The following is a 14,311-nucleotide window of genomic DNA, read 5'->3' on the forward strand; positions in this document are numbered from 1 at the left end:
ACAGAGAGCAGAGAAAGAGAGAGAGAGAGAGATACCCCTCTCAGACAGAGAGCAGAGAAAGAGAGAGAGAGAGAGAGAGAGTAGAGAAAGAGAGAGAGAGAGCGAGAGAGCGAGAGAGAGAGAGAGAGAGAGAGAGAGAGAGAGAGAGAGAGAGAGATACCCCTCTCAGACAGAGAGTAGAGTGAGAGAGAGAGAGAGAGAGAGAGAGAGAGAGAGAGATACCCCTCTCAGACAGAGAGCAGAGAAAGAGAGAGAGAGAGAGAGAGTAGAGAGAGAGAGAGTAGAGAAAGAGAGAGAGAGAGCGAGAGAGAGAGAGAGAGAGATACCCCTCTCAGACAGAGAGCAGAGAAAGAGAGAGAGTAGAGAAAGAGAGAGAGAGAGAGAGAGAGAGAGAGAGAGAGAGAGAGAGAGATACCCCTCTCAGACAGAGAGCAGAGAAATAGAGAGAGAGAGAGAGTAGAGAAAGAGAGAGAGAGAGCGAGAGCGAGAGAGAGAGAGAGAGAGAGAGAGAGAGAGAGAGAGATACCTCTCTCAGACAGAGAGTAGAATGAGAGAAAACAAGAGAGAGAGCACAGCTGCTGCCACTTGTACAGGCCTACAGTAGACTTCTCGATGCAGGGACACTGGCGATGGCAAATTACTTCTATTCCACGTCTCGATGAAGCCTGTTGCTAGCTACTGCTGCTGTTAGTTGTGATTGAGCCGTGATGCTATCATGCTAGCTACTGCTGCTGTTAGTTGTGATTTAGCCATGATGATATCATGCTAGCTACTGCTGCTGTTAGTTGTGATTGAGCCGTGATGCTGTCATGCTAGCTACTGCTGCTGTTAGTTGTGATTTAGCCGTGATGATATCATGCTAGCTACTGCCGCTGTTAGTTGTGATTGAGCCGTGATGCTATCATGCTAGCTACTGCTGCTGTTAGTTGTGATTGAGCCGTGATGCTATCATGCTAGCTACTGCCGCTGTTAGCTATGATTGAGCCGTGATGCTATCATGCTAGCTACTGCTGCTGTTAGTTGTGATTGAGCCGTGATGCTATCATGCTAGCTACTGCTGCTGTTAGTTGTGATTGAGCCGTGATGCTGTCATGCTAGCTACTGCTGCTGTTTGTTGTGATTGAGCCGTGATGCTATCATGCTAGCTACTGCTGCTGTTAGTTGTGATTGAGCCGTGATGCTGTCATGCTAGCTACTGCTGCTGTTTGTTGTGATTGAGCCGTGATGCTATCATGCTAGCTACTGCTGCTATTTGTTGTGATTGAGCCGTGATGCTATCATGCTAGCTACTGCTGCTGTTAGTTGTGATTGAGCCGTGATGCTGTCATGCTAGCTACTGCTGCTGTTAGTTGTGATTGAGCCGTGATGCTGTCATGCTAGCTACTGCCGCTGTTAGTTGTGATTGAGCCGTGATGATGTCATGCTAGCTACTGCTGCTGTTAGTTGTGATTGAGCCGTGATGCTATCATGCTAGCTACTGCCGCTGTTAGTTGTGAATGAGCCGTGATGCTATCATGCTAGCTACTGCCGCTGTTAGTTGTGATTGAGCCGTGATGCTATCATGCTAGCTACTGCCGCTGTTAGTTGTGATTGAGCCGTGATGCTATCATGCTAGCTACTGCCGCTGTTAGTTGTGATTGAGCCGTGATGAAGTCATGCTAGCTACTGCTGCTGTTAGTTGTGATTGAGCCGTGATGCTATCATGCTAGCTACTGCCGCTGTTAGTTGTGATTGAGCCGTGATGCTATCATGCTAGCTACTGCCGCTGTTAGTTGTGATTGAGCCGTGATGCTATCATGCTAGCTACTGCCGCTGTTAGTTGTGATTGAGCCGTGATGAAGTCATGCTAGCTACTGCTGCTGTTAGTTGTGATTGAGCCGTGATGCTATCATGCTAGCTACTGCCGCTGTTAGTTGTGATTGAGCCGTGATGCTGTCATGCTAGCTACTGCTGCTGTTTGTTGTGATTGAGCCGTGATGCTATCATGCTAGCTACTGCTGCTGTTAGTTGTGATTGAGCCGTGATGCTGTCATGCTAGCTACTGCTGCTGTTTGTTGTGATTGAGCCGTGATGCTATCATGCTAGCTACTGCTGCTATTTGTTGTGATTGAGCCGTGATGCTATCATGCTAGCTACTGCTGCTGTTAGTTGTGATTGAGCCGTGATGCTGTCATGCTAGCTACTGCTGCTGTTAGTTGTGATTGAGCCGTGATGCTGTCATGCTAGCTACTGCCGCTGTTAGTTGTGATTGAGCCGTGATGATGTCATGCTAGCTACTGCTGCTGTTAGTTGTGATTGAGCCGTGATGCTATCATGCTAGCTACTGCCGCTGTTAGTTGTGAATGAGCCGTGATGCTATCATGCTAGCTACTGCCGCTGTTAGTTGTGATTGAGCCGTGATGCTATCATGCTAGCTACTGCCGCTGTTAGTTGTGATTGAGCCGTGATGCTATCATGCTAGCTACTGCCGCTGTTAGTTGTGATTGAGCCGTGATGAAGTCATGCTAGCTACTGCTGCTGTTAGTTGTGATTGAGCCGTGATGCTATCATGCTAGCTACTGCTGCTGTTAGTTGTGATTGAGCCGTGATGCTATCATGCTAGCTAATTAACACTCCTCCCTCCTTCTAGTTATAACACACTTCAAACTTCTCCTCCTTTCTCCTCCCTTGTCCCTTTTTTTTATTTATTTTTTTGCCAATTACTGTTCTACCAGACTAACGATGCAAATTCTACCGTGCTCCTTAAAGTGAGAAATTAGTTTCTCATAATCACTGTGTTAGATTCTGCGCTAATTGTCGTTGCTGCACAACGTTTGATATTTCATATGTATTGACTGATAGACTTAATTACAAACGCACCTCGGCAATTATTTCAAAGCGGCCGTGCGTGCGCGCGCGTGTGTGTGTGAACCAGCACTATCATGAAGTGTTACAGTTACTACCAGGAAATACCTGGCTAACATAAAATAATTGGACGTGGGATCTGGGAAAAAAATATTTTTGGGGGTATGTCAGATTGTACTGGCAATTCTCAAGTAGGAACTTCATTGGGAGGAAGGATGTTTAACATGCATTTTACATTTGTATCTTTTTCTCTCGTGAAATAAGTGGCCATTTTAAGCCCTTTTAATACCTCTGCATGCCTCCTATTAGACCCTGTGATCCGTGAACTGTAAATGATACAGACAACATCTTGGTGTCATTATACACTGAGTCTACAAAACATTAGGAACACTTTTCTAATATTGAGTTGCCTTTTCGTCCCCTTTTTGCACTCAGAACAGCCTCAATTCGTCGGGGCACGGACTTTACAAGGGGTCGAAAGTGTTCCACAGGGATGTTGGCCCATGTTGACTCCAATGCTTCCCACAGATTGGGTGGTGGACCATTCTTGATACACACGGGAAACTGTTGAGTGTGAAAAAACCCAGCAGCATTGCAGTTCTTGATACACTCAAACCGGTGCGCCTGACACCTACCACCATAGCCTGTTCAAGGGAACGTAAATCTTTTGTCTTGCCCAATCACCCTCTGAATGGCACACATACACGATCCATGTCTCAATTGTCTCAAAGATTAAAAATCCTTCTTTAGCCTGTCAAGAGTGTACAAAGCTGTCATCAAGGCAAAGAGTGGCTTCTTTGATAAATATAAAATATATTTTTATTTCTTTAACACTTTTTTGGTGACTACATGATTCCATATGTGTTATTTCATATTTTTCATGTCTTCACTATTATTCTACAATGTAGAAAATAGTTTTAAAAAATCATGAAAAACCCTTGAATGAGTAGCTGTGTCCAAACTTTTGGACTGTTACTATATATATGTTTTATGTTGAATGAACGTTGTTGTATTCTATTTATTTATTTAACCTTTATTTAAGCTTTATTTAACCAGGCAAGTCAGTTAAGAACAAATTCTTATTTTTAATGACGTCCTACCGGGGAACAGTGGGTTAAACTGCCTTGTTCAGGGACAGAACGACAGATTTGTACCTTGTCAGCTCGGGGGATTTGATCTTGCAACCTTTACGGTTACTAGTCCGACGCTCTAACCACTAGGCTCTAACCACTAGGCTACCTGCCATGTTGTTGTTGTATTTCATCATGTAGACCCACTCCATATGCAGAGAACACATAGAATATATATATATATATACAACAACAAAAAGGGGGACAACAAAAAAACCACGGCCCTAACACTTCATCATGACCCCCCCCCCCCCCCCCCCCCTCACACAAAATATGTGATACAAATGTAAAAAGCATGAAGTTCCTCGGTAAGAATTGTCTGAACAATCTCAGATACCCCACCCCCCCCTCAAAGAAAAAAAAAAATTCTGCTCCCACTAACGTGGAATCGCCCGATTGGTGTTTACCATCGTGTCAAAGTTATTAGAACAACAAGGCTGGTTAAAACAGACAAACACATTAAGTTATTTTTTATCTTAAATTAACAGGGAATTTATGTATGAATTAAATACATGTTAAATAAGGAATGTAATACTTTGTTGTCGTCTAGTAATACATCGTGATATAATTGGCTAATTACCATATGTAAATTAAGTTTGGTAATATAATCAAACAGGTTGCATGTATAAATGTGTATTATAACTACAAGATAATAAGGTCTAATCAACATGATGAAGGGATCTGGTGGACGTGGAGAAGAGGAGGTCCTTCGTTCGCCGACACGCTACTGCCACACACGTACAGTACACGCCCACACACACACACACAGCTTTTTAATTGGTCCGTGTAATTCAGCCTGGCCTGAACAGGTTTTGAGTCTTTAGCAAGAGGAGGATGTGTCGGTGGAGATGGTGGTAACACACGCTCACACCACACACACACACACACACACACACACACACACACACACACACACACACACACACACACACACACACACACACACACACACACACACACACACACACACACACACACACACACACACACACACACACACACAAGAGGAGGTGATTAGCATCACACAGCTCTCAGCCTATCAAAGGCTTTTGTTCCCTACCTGCTCCCAGGCACCCGGCGATACCCACAATACACACACTGAGACACACACACACACACACACACACACACACACACACACACACACACACACACCTCCACCAGATAATGATCAAGGAGTTCTGTATAGACCAGGGATAACCAGACCGAAAGTAGCGTGAGAAAATAATAGCCTGTTTATTGTACAGGCCCTAAATGCAGCGGACTGGGAAGCAGACCTAAACACGAAAGACAAAAAGGCCCCCGACGCAATCATGTTAAGCATACGATCACAAGTAGCTCATTATACCACAGCCATATTCTATATCCGGGGTTTAATGGCAGGGGCTATATATCATTATGAATCTGTAGTGTTCTGCGAGCCTTGTTGCCTATCAACAGTTTATTGCTTTATTATATAACTCAGTATTACACTGCCACAAGTCCAAGCTACAGACTGTTCACTCTGGGCATGAGGTATCAGTGCATCGGGTCTCGAGACAGCTTCTAACAACAGGCCATCAGACTGCTGAACAGCTAACCCTAGCTGTCAGACCTGCACCTGAGAGACGATATGCACCTGAGAGACGATATGCACCTGAGAAACGCTCTCCACCTGAGAGACGATATGCACCTGAGAGACGATATGCACCTGAGAAACGATCTCCACCTGAGAGACGATATGCACCTGAGAGACGATATGCACCTGAGAGACGATATGCACCTGAGAGACGATATGCACCTGAGAAACGATCTCCACCTGAGAGACGATATGCACCTGAGAGACGATATGCACCTGAGAAACGATCTCCACCTGAGAGACGATATGCACCTGAGAGACGATATGCACCTGAGAGACGATATGCACCTGAGAGACGATCTCCACCTGAGAGACGATCTGCACCTGAGAGACGATCTGCACCTGAGAGACGATCTCCACCTGAGAGACGATATGCACCTGAGAGACGATCTCCACCTGACAGACGATCTGCACCTGAGAGACGATCTGCACCTGAGAGACGATCTCCACCTGAGAGACGATCTCCACCTGAGAGACGATCTCCACCTGAGAGACGATATCCACCTGAGAGACGATATGCACCTGAGAGACGATCTCCACCTGACAGACGATCTGCACCTGAGAGACGATCTCCACCTGAGAGACGATCTGCACCTGACAGACGATCTCCACCTGAGAGACGATATGCACCTGAGAGACGATATGCACCTGAGAGACGGTATGCACCTGACAGACGATCTCCACCAGACAGACGATCTCCACCTGACAGACGATCTGCACCTGAGAGACGATCTCCACCTGACAAACGATCTGCACCTGACAGACGATCTGCACCTGAGAGACGATCTCCATCTGAGAGACGATCTGCACCTGACAGACGATCTCCACCTGACAGACGATCTCCACCTGAGAGACGATCTCCACCTGAGAGACGATCTGCACCTGACAGACGATCTGCACCTGAGAGACGATCTCCACCTGACAGACGATCTGCACCTGACAGACGATCTCCACCTGACAGACGATCTGCACCTGACAGACGATCTCCACCTGACAGACGATCTCCACCTGAGAGACGATCTGCACCTGACAGACGATCTCCACCTGACAGACGATCTCCACCTGAGAGACGATCTCCACCTGAGAGACGAGCTCCACCTGACAGACGAGCTCCACCTGAGAGACGATCTCCACCTGACAGACGAGCTCCACCTGAGAGACGATCTCCACCTGAGAGACGATCTGCACCTGAGAGACGATCTCCACCTGACAGACGATCTCCACCTGAGAGACGATCTCCACCTGAGAGACTATTTCTACTGTCTCCACATATCCAGCCCTTACACACAAGCCCACAAGCCCCCACACAAACACAACCACCCGTAAACACACACACACACACACACACACACACACACACACACACACACACACACACACACATACTCAAACACTCTCACACACACAGTCAACGCTGCTGTTCTATTATACTATTGGTTCAACTGCTCGGCCAAGACGCTGTCCACTTTATATTGGTAACAGTTATACGTATCATATTGGTCATTATCTGTTCTGTATATCCTATTGGTCATTATCTGTTCTGTATATCCTGTTGGCCATTATATGTTCTGTATATCCTATTGGTCAGTATCTGTTCTGTATATCCTATTGGTCATTATCTGTTCTGTATATCCTGTTGGCCATTATCTGTTCTGTATATCCTATTGGTCAGTATCTGTTCTGTATATCCTATTGGTCATTATCTGTTCTGTATATCCTGTTGGCCATTATCTGTTCTGTATATCCTATTGGTCAGTATCTGTTCTGTATATCCTATTGGTCATTATCTGTTCTGTATATCCTATTGGTCATTATCTGTTCTGTAAACCCTATTGGTCAGTATCTGTTCTGTATATCCTATTGGTCATTATCTGTTCTGTATATCCTATTGGTCAGTATCTGTTCTGTATATCATATTGGTCATTATCTATTATGTATATCCTGTTGGTCATTATCTGTTCTGTATATCCTATTGGTCATTATCTGTTCTGTATATCCTATTGGTCAGTATCTGTTCTGTATATCATGTTGGTCATTATCTGTTCTGTATATCATGTTGGTCATTATCTGTTCTGTATATCCTATTGTGTACGTATCAGGATATTACTATGCATTCTACCTCTTCCATTACTTGTTATTTTAGATTTGACTCTTTATTATAGATGCTGATTATTTTACTGTAATTTTGAGGGAGCTGATTATTTTACTGTAATGTTGAGGGAGCTGATTATTTTACTGTAATGTTGAGGGAGCTGATTATTTTACTGTAATTTTGAGGGAGCTGATTATTTTACTGTAATTTTGAGGGAGCTGATTATTTTACTGTAATTTTGAGGGTACTAGCACATAATCGTTTAGCTGCACCATTTATACCTGCTGTAAACTGTGTACGTGACGAATCAAATTAGATTCTCTTTTTTCTCTTTTTTTTGACCAGCTGTAGTGTTGAGGAACATTCACATAATACTCACATGTTCAGCTAACTTACATTTTAATGTTTCGGCTAACTTACATTTTAATGTTCAGCTAACTTACATTTTAATGTTCAGCTAACTTACATTTTAATGTTCGGCTAACTAGAATTTTGATGTTCAGCTAACTTACATTTTAATGTTCGGCTAACTAGAATTTTGATGTTCAGCTAACTTACATTTTAATGTTTCGGCTAACTAGAATTTTGATGTTCAGCTAACTTACATTTTAATGTTCAGCTAACTTACATTTTAATGTTCAGCTAACTTACATTTTAATGTTCGGCTAACTAGAATTTTGATGTTCAGCTAACTTATATTTTAATGTTCGGCTAACTAGATCTCCAATGTTCAGCTAACTTATATTTTAATGTTCAGCTAACTTACATTTTAATGTTCAGCTAACTTACATTTTAATGTTCGGCTAACTAGATCTCCAATGTTCAGCTAACTTACATTTTAATGTTCAGCTAACTTACATTTTAATGTTCGGCTAACTAGATCTCCAATGTTCAGCTAACTTACATTTTAATGTTCGGCTAACTAGAATTTTGATGTTCAGCTAACTTACATTTTAATGTTCGGCTAACTAGAATTTTAATGTTCAGCTAACTTACATTTTAATGTTCGGCTAACTAGAATTTTAATGTTCAGCTAACTTACATTTTAATGTTCGGCTAACTAGAATTTTAATGTTCAGCTAACTTACATTTTAATGTTCGGCTAACTAGATCTCCAATGTTCAGCTAACTTACATTTTAATGTTCGGCTAACTAGATCTCCAATGTTCAGCTAACTTACATTTTAATGTTCAGCTAACTTATATTTTAATGTTCAGCTAACTAGATCTCCAATGTTCAGCTAACTTACATTTTAATGATCGGCTAACTAGAATTTTAATGTTCGGCTAACTAGAATTTTGATGTTCAGCTAACTAGAATTTTGATGTTCGGCTAACTAGAATTTTGATGTTCGGCTAACTAGAATTTTGATGTTCAGCTAACTAGAATTTTGATGTTCAGCTAACTAGAATTTTGATGTTCAGCTAACTAGAATTTTGATGTTCAGCTAACTTGTTTACAACTGTGTTGTGCTGGATGTGCTGTAGACTCCCTGTGTTCACATGGTCATGGCTTAATATCTAGAATTAAGTGTCCATGTCCTTGTCACTATGCTCACTCTGTCATCTCCTTGTCTCCTTGTCTCCTCTCCTAGCTGCCAGTTCTGCTGTATGGTCCAGGAACGGAGGACACGGTCCCTCCTCCCCCAACTATGAGGCACCACTCCACTCTCTGGTGAGACTTCATAACACATTTATAAGCATTTATGTCAACAACATGACCCCTGACCTCTTTCCTTCCCCCCTGTAGCAGAGTCCTATCGACATCATAACACATTCATAAGCACTTAAATCATCAACATGACCCCTGACCTCTAACCCTTAACCTTCCTCTCCCCCCACTACAGCAGAGTCGTATCGAGGACCGCCTAGAGCGTCTGGACGATGCCATCCACGTGCTGCGGAGTCACGCGGTCGGCCCCTCCACGGGCATGCCCGGCGGGCACCAAGACATGCACAGCCTCATCGGGGCAGCACACAACGGAGCCATGGGAGGACTGAGTTCTGGGTACGGCACGGGACTACTCTCTGCCAACCGACACTCAATCATGGTAGGAACCACCTCCAATCACCTCGCCAGAGACACGCTGCAGTATAATTAAACGGATGTTCTTCGTCCCCAAGGGACATACATCCACTGTAGTAACTTCACTGAGAATTACAGTAACATGCACAGAGAGTTACTGTAAATCCTTCACTGAGAACTACAGTAACATGCACAGAGAGTTACTGTAAATCCTTCACTGAGAACTACAGTAACATGCACAGAGAGTTACTGTAAATCCTTCACTGAGAACTACAGTAACATGCACAGAGAGTTACTGTGAATCCTTCACTGAGAACTACAGTAACAAGCACAGAGAGTTACTGTAAATTCTTCACTGAGAACTACAGTAACATGCACAGAGAGTTACTGTAAATCCTTCACTGAGAACTACAGTAACATGCACAGAGAGTTACTGTGAATCCTTCACTGAGAACTACAGTAACATGCACAGAGAGTTACTGTAAATTCTTCACTGAGAATTGCAGTAACATGCACAGAGAGTTACTGTAAATCCTTCACTGAGAACTACAGTAACATGCACAGAGAGTTACTGTAAATCCTTCACTGAGAACTACAGTAACATGCACAGAGAGTTACTGTAAATCCTTCACTGAGAACTACAGTAACATGCACAGAGAGTTACTGTAAATCCTTCACTGAGAACTACAGTAACATGCACAGAGAGTTATTGTAAATCCTTCACTGAGAACTACAGTAACATGCACAGAGAGTTACTGTAAATCCTTCACTGAGAACTACAGTAACATGCACAGAGAGGGTGGGATAGGTGAAGTCTTCAGTTCTGCCATATTGGGGGCTCACAACGTTTTCTAACACACTAGCCACCAGCCCCCCAGCCCTAGTCACCAGCCCTAGCCACCAGCCCTAGTCACCAGCCCTAGTCACCAGCCCTCTAGCCCTAGCCACCAGCCCTCCAGCCCTAGCCACCAGCCCTCCAGCCCTAGTCACCAGCCCTCTAGCCCTAGCCACCAGCCCTCCAGCCCTAGTCACCAGCCCTCTAACCCTAGTCACCAGGCCTCCCGCCCTAGCCACCAGCCCTCCAGCCCTAGCCACCAGCCCTCCAGCCCTAGTCACCAGTCCTAGCCACCAGCCCTCTAGCCCTAGCCACCAGCCCTCCAGCCCTAGTCACCAGCCCTCTAACCCTAGTCACCAGGCCTCCCGCCCTAGCCACCAGCCCTCCAGCCCTAGCCACCAGCCCTCCAGTCCTAGTCACCAGCCCTCTCGCCCTAGTCACCAGCCCTCCAGTCCTAGTCACCAGCCCTCCAGCCCTAGCCACCAGCCCTCCAGCCCTAGTCACCAGCCCTAGTCACCAGTCCTAGTCACCAGCCCTCTCGCCCTAGTCACCAGCCCTCCCGCCCTAGCCACCAGCCCTCCAGCAGTAGCCACCAGCCCTCCAGCCCTAGTCACCAGCCCTCCCGCCCTAGCCACCAGCCCTCCCGCCCTAGTCACCAGCCCTCCCGCCCTAGCCACCAGCCCTCCCGCCCTAGTCACCTGCCCTAGTCACCAGCCCTAGTCACCAGCCCTCCCGCCCTAGCCACCAGCCCTCCAGCCCTAGTCACCAGGCCTCCAGCTCTAGTCACCAGGCCTCCAGCCCTAGCCACCAGCCCTCCCACCCTAGTCACCAGCCCTCCAGCCCTAGCCACCAGGCCTCCAGCTCTAGTCACCAGGCCTCCAGCCCTAGCCACCAGCCCTCCAGCCCTAGTCACCAGCCCTCCAGCACTAGTCACCAGCCCTCCCGCCTTAGTCACCAGCCCTCCCGCCCTAGTCACCAGCCCTCCCGCCCTAGTCACCTGCCCTAGTCACCAGCCCTAGTCACCAGCCCTCCCGCCCTAGCCACCAGCCCTCCAGCCCTAGTCACCAGCCCTCCAGCCCTAGTCACCATCCCTCCAGGCCTAGTCACCAGCCCTCTAGCCCTAGTCACCAGCCCTCCAGCCCTAGCCACCAGCCCCTCCAGCCCTAGCCACCAGCCCTCCAGCCCTAGCCACCAGCCCTCCAGCCCTAGCCACCAGCCCAAGTCACCAGCCCTAGTCACCATCCCTCCAGGCCTAGTCACCAGCCCTCTAGCCCTAGTCACCAGCCCTCCAGCCCTAGTCACCATCCCTCCAGGCCTAGTCACCAGCCCTCTAGCCCTAGTCACCAGCCCTCCAGCCCTAGCCACCAGCCCCTCCAGCCCTAGCCACCAGCCCTCCAGCCCTAGCCACCAGCCCTCCAGCCCTAGCCACCAGCCCAAGTCACCAGCCCTAGTCACCAGCCCTCCAGCCCTAGTCACCAGACCTCCAGCCCTAGCCACCAGCCCTCCAGCCCCACCCACCAGCCCCCAGCCCTATACCCCAGTCCTATACCCCAGCCCTATACCCCAGCCCTATACCCCAGCCCTATACCCCAGCCCTATATCCCAGCCCTATACCCCAGCCCTATACCCCAGTCCTATACCCCAGCCCTATACCCCAGCCCTATACCCCAGCCCTATACCCCAGTCCTATACCCCAGCCCTATACCCCAGCCCTAAACCCCAGCCCTATACCCTAGTCCTATACCCCAGCCCTATACCCCAGCCCTATACCCCAGCCATATACCCCATCCCTATACCCCAGTCCTATATCCCAGCCCTATACCCCAGCCCTATACCCCAGTCCTATATCCCAGCCCTATACCCCAGTCCTATATCCCAGCCCTATACCCCAGTCCTATATCCCAGCCCTATACCCCAGTCCTATATCCCAGCCCTATATCCCAGCCCTATTCCCCAGTCCTATATCCCAGCCCTATACCCCAGCCCTATACCCCAGCCCTATACCCCAGCCCTATCCCCAGCCCTATACCACAGCCCTATACCACAGCCCTATACCCCAGCCCTATATCCCAGCCCTATATCCCAGCCCTATATCCCAGCCCTATACCACAGCCCTATACCCCAGCCCTATATCCCAGCCCTATATCCCAGCCCCATACCCCAGTCCTATATCCCAGCCCTATTCCCCAGCCCTATACCCCAGCCCTATACCCCAGCCCTATATCCCAGCCCTATATCCCAGCCCTATATCCCAGCCCTATACCCCAGCCCTATATCCCAGCCCTATATCCCAGCCCCATACCCCAGTCCTATATCCCAGCCCTATATCCCAGCCCCATACCCCAGTCCTATATCTCAGCCCTATTCCCCAGCCCTATACCCCAGCCCTATACCCCAGCCCTATATCCCAGCCCTATACCCAGCCCTATATCCCAGCCCTATACCCCAGCCCTATACCCCAGTCCTATACCCCAGCCCTATACCCCAGCCCTATACCCCAGCCCTATACCCCAGTCCTATACCCCAGCCCTATACCCCAGCCCTAAACCCCAGCCCTATACCCTAGTCCTATACCCCAGCCCTATACCCCAGCCCTATACCCCAGCCCTATACCCCAGCCCTATACCCCAGCCCTATACCCCAGTCCTATATCCCAGCCCTATACCCCAGCCCTATACCCCAGTCCTATATCCCAGCCCTATACCCCAGTCCTATATCCCAGCCCTATACCCCAGTCCTATATCCCAGCCCTATACCCCAGTCCTATATCCCAGCCCTATATCCCAGCCCTATTCCCCAGTCCTATATCCCAGCCCTATACCCCAGCCCTATACCCCAGCCCTATATCCCAGCCCTATACCCCAGTCCTATACCCCAGCCCTATACCCCAGCCCTATCCCCAGCCCTATACCACAGCCCTATACCCCAGCCCTATATCCCAGCCCTATATCCCAGCCCTATATCCCAGCCCTATATCCCAGCCCTATACCACAGCCCTATACCCCAGCCCTATATCCCAGCCCTATATCCCAGCCCCATACCCCAGTCCTATATCCCAGCCCTATTCCCCAGCCCTATACCCCAGCCCTATACCCCAGCCCTATATCCCAGCCCTATATCCCAGCCCTATATCCCAGCCCTATACCCCAGCCCTATATCCCAGCCCTATATCCCAGCCCCATACCCCAGTCCTATATCCCAGCCCTATATCCCAGCCCCATACCCCAGTCCTATATCTCAGCCCTATTCCCCAGCCCTATACCCCAGCCCTATACCCCAGCCCTATATCCCAGCCCTATATCCCAGCCCTATATCCCAGCCCTATATCCCAGCCCTATACCACAGCCCTATACCACAGCCCTATACCCCAGCCCTATACCCCAGTCCTTTATCCCAGCCCTATACCCCAGTCCTATATCCCCAGCCCTATACGCCAGTCCTATATCCCCAGCCCTATACCCCAGCCCTATACCCCAGCCCTATACCCCAGTCCTATATCCCCAGCCCTATACCCCAGTCCTATATCCCCAGCCCTATACGCCAGCCCTATACCCCAGCCCTATACCCCAGCCCTATATCCCAGCCCTATACCCCAGCCCTATACCACAGCCCTATACCACAGCCCTATACCCCAGCCCTATACCCCAGTCCTATACCCCAGTCCTATATCCCCAGCCCTATACGCCAGTCCTATACCCCAGCCCTATACCCCAGTCCTATATCCCCAGCCCTATACCCCAGTCCTATATCCCCAGCCCTATACCCCA

At 48.1% G+C, this 14,311-nt stretch overlaps 1 protein-coding gene across 16 annotated transcripts in view; it reads left to right on the forward strand.

The window, feature by feature from the left end:
• The window catches only part of LOC129812906 (transcription factor 4-like), a 161,552-nt gene that overhangs the window by 109,461 nt on the left and 37,780 nt on the right, over positions 1-14,311 (forward strand). For 14 of the 16 annotated variants that reach the window (XM_055864951.1, XM_055864933.1, XM_055864961.1 and 11 more), the window contains 2 exons: positions 9,279-9,358; positions 9,531-9,734. In XM_055864951.1, the coding sequence (XP_055720926.1) occupies positions 9,279-9,358; positions 9,531-9,734 (284 nt within the window). The remainder of the gene's footprint in view (positions 1-9,278; positions 9,359-9,530; positions 9,735-14,311) is intronic. The other 2 variants (XM_055865016.1, XM_055864891.1) reach the window with 1 other exon arrangement.

Source organism: Salvelinus fontinalis, chromosome 2 (genome assembly GCF_029448725.1).
Source record: "Salvelinus fontinalis isolate EN_2023a chromosome 2, ASM2944872v1, whole genome shotgun sequence".
Taxonomy (NCBI): Eukaryota; Metazoa; Chordata; class Actinopteri; order Salmoniformes; family Salmonidae; genus Salvelinus; species Salvelinus fontinalis.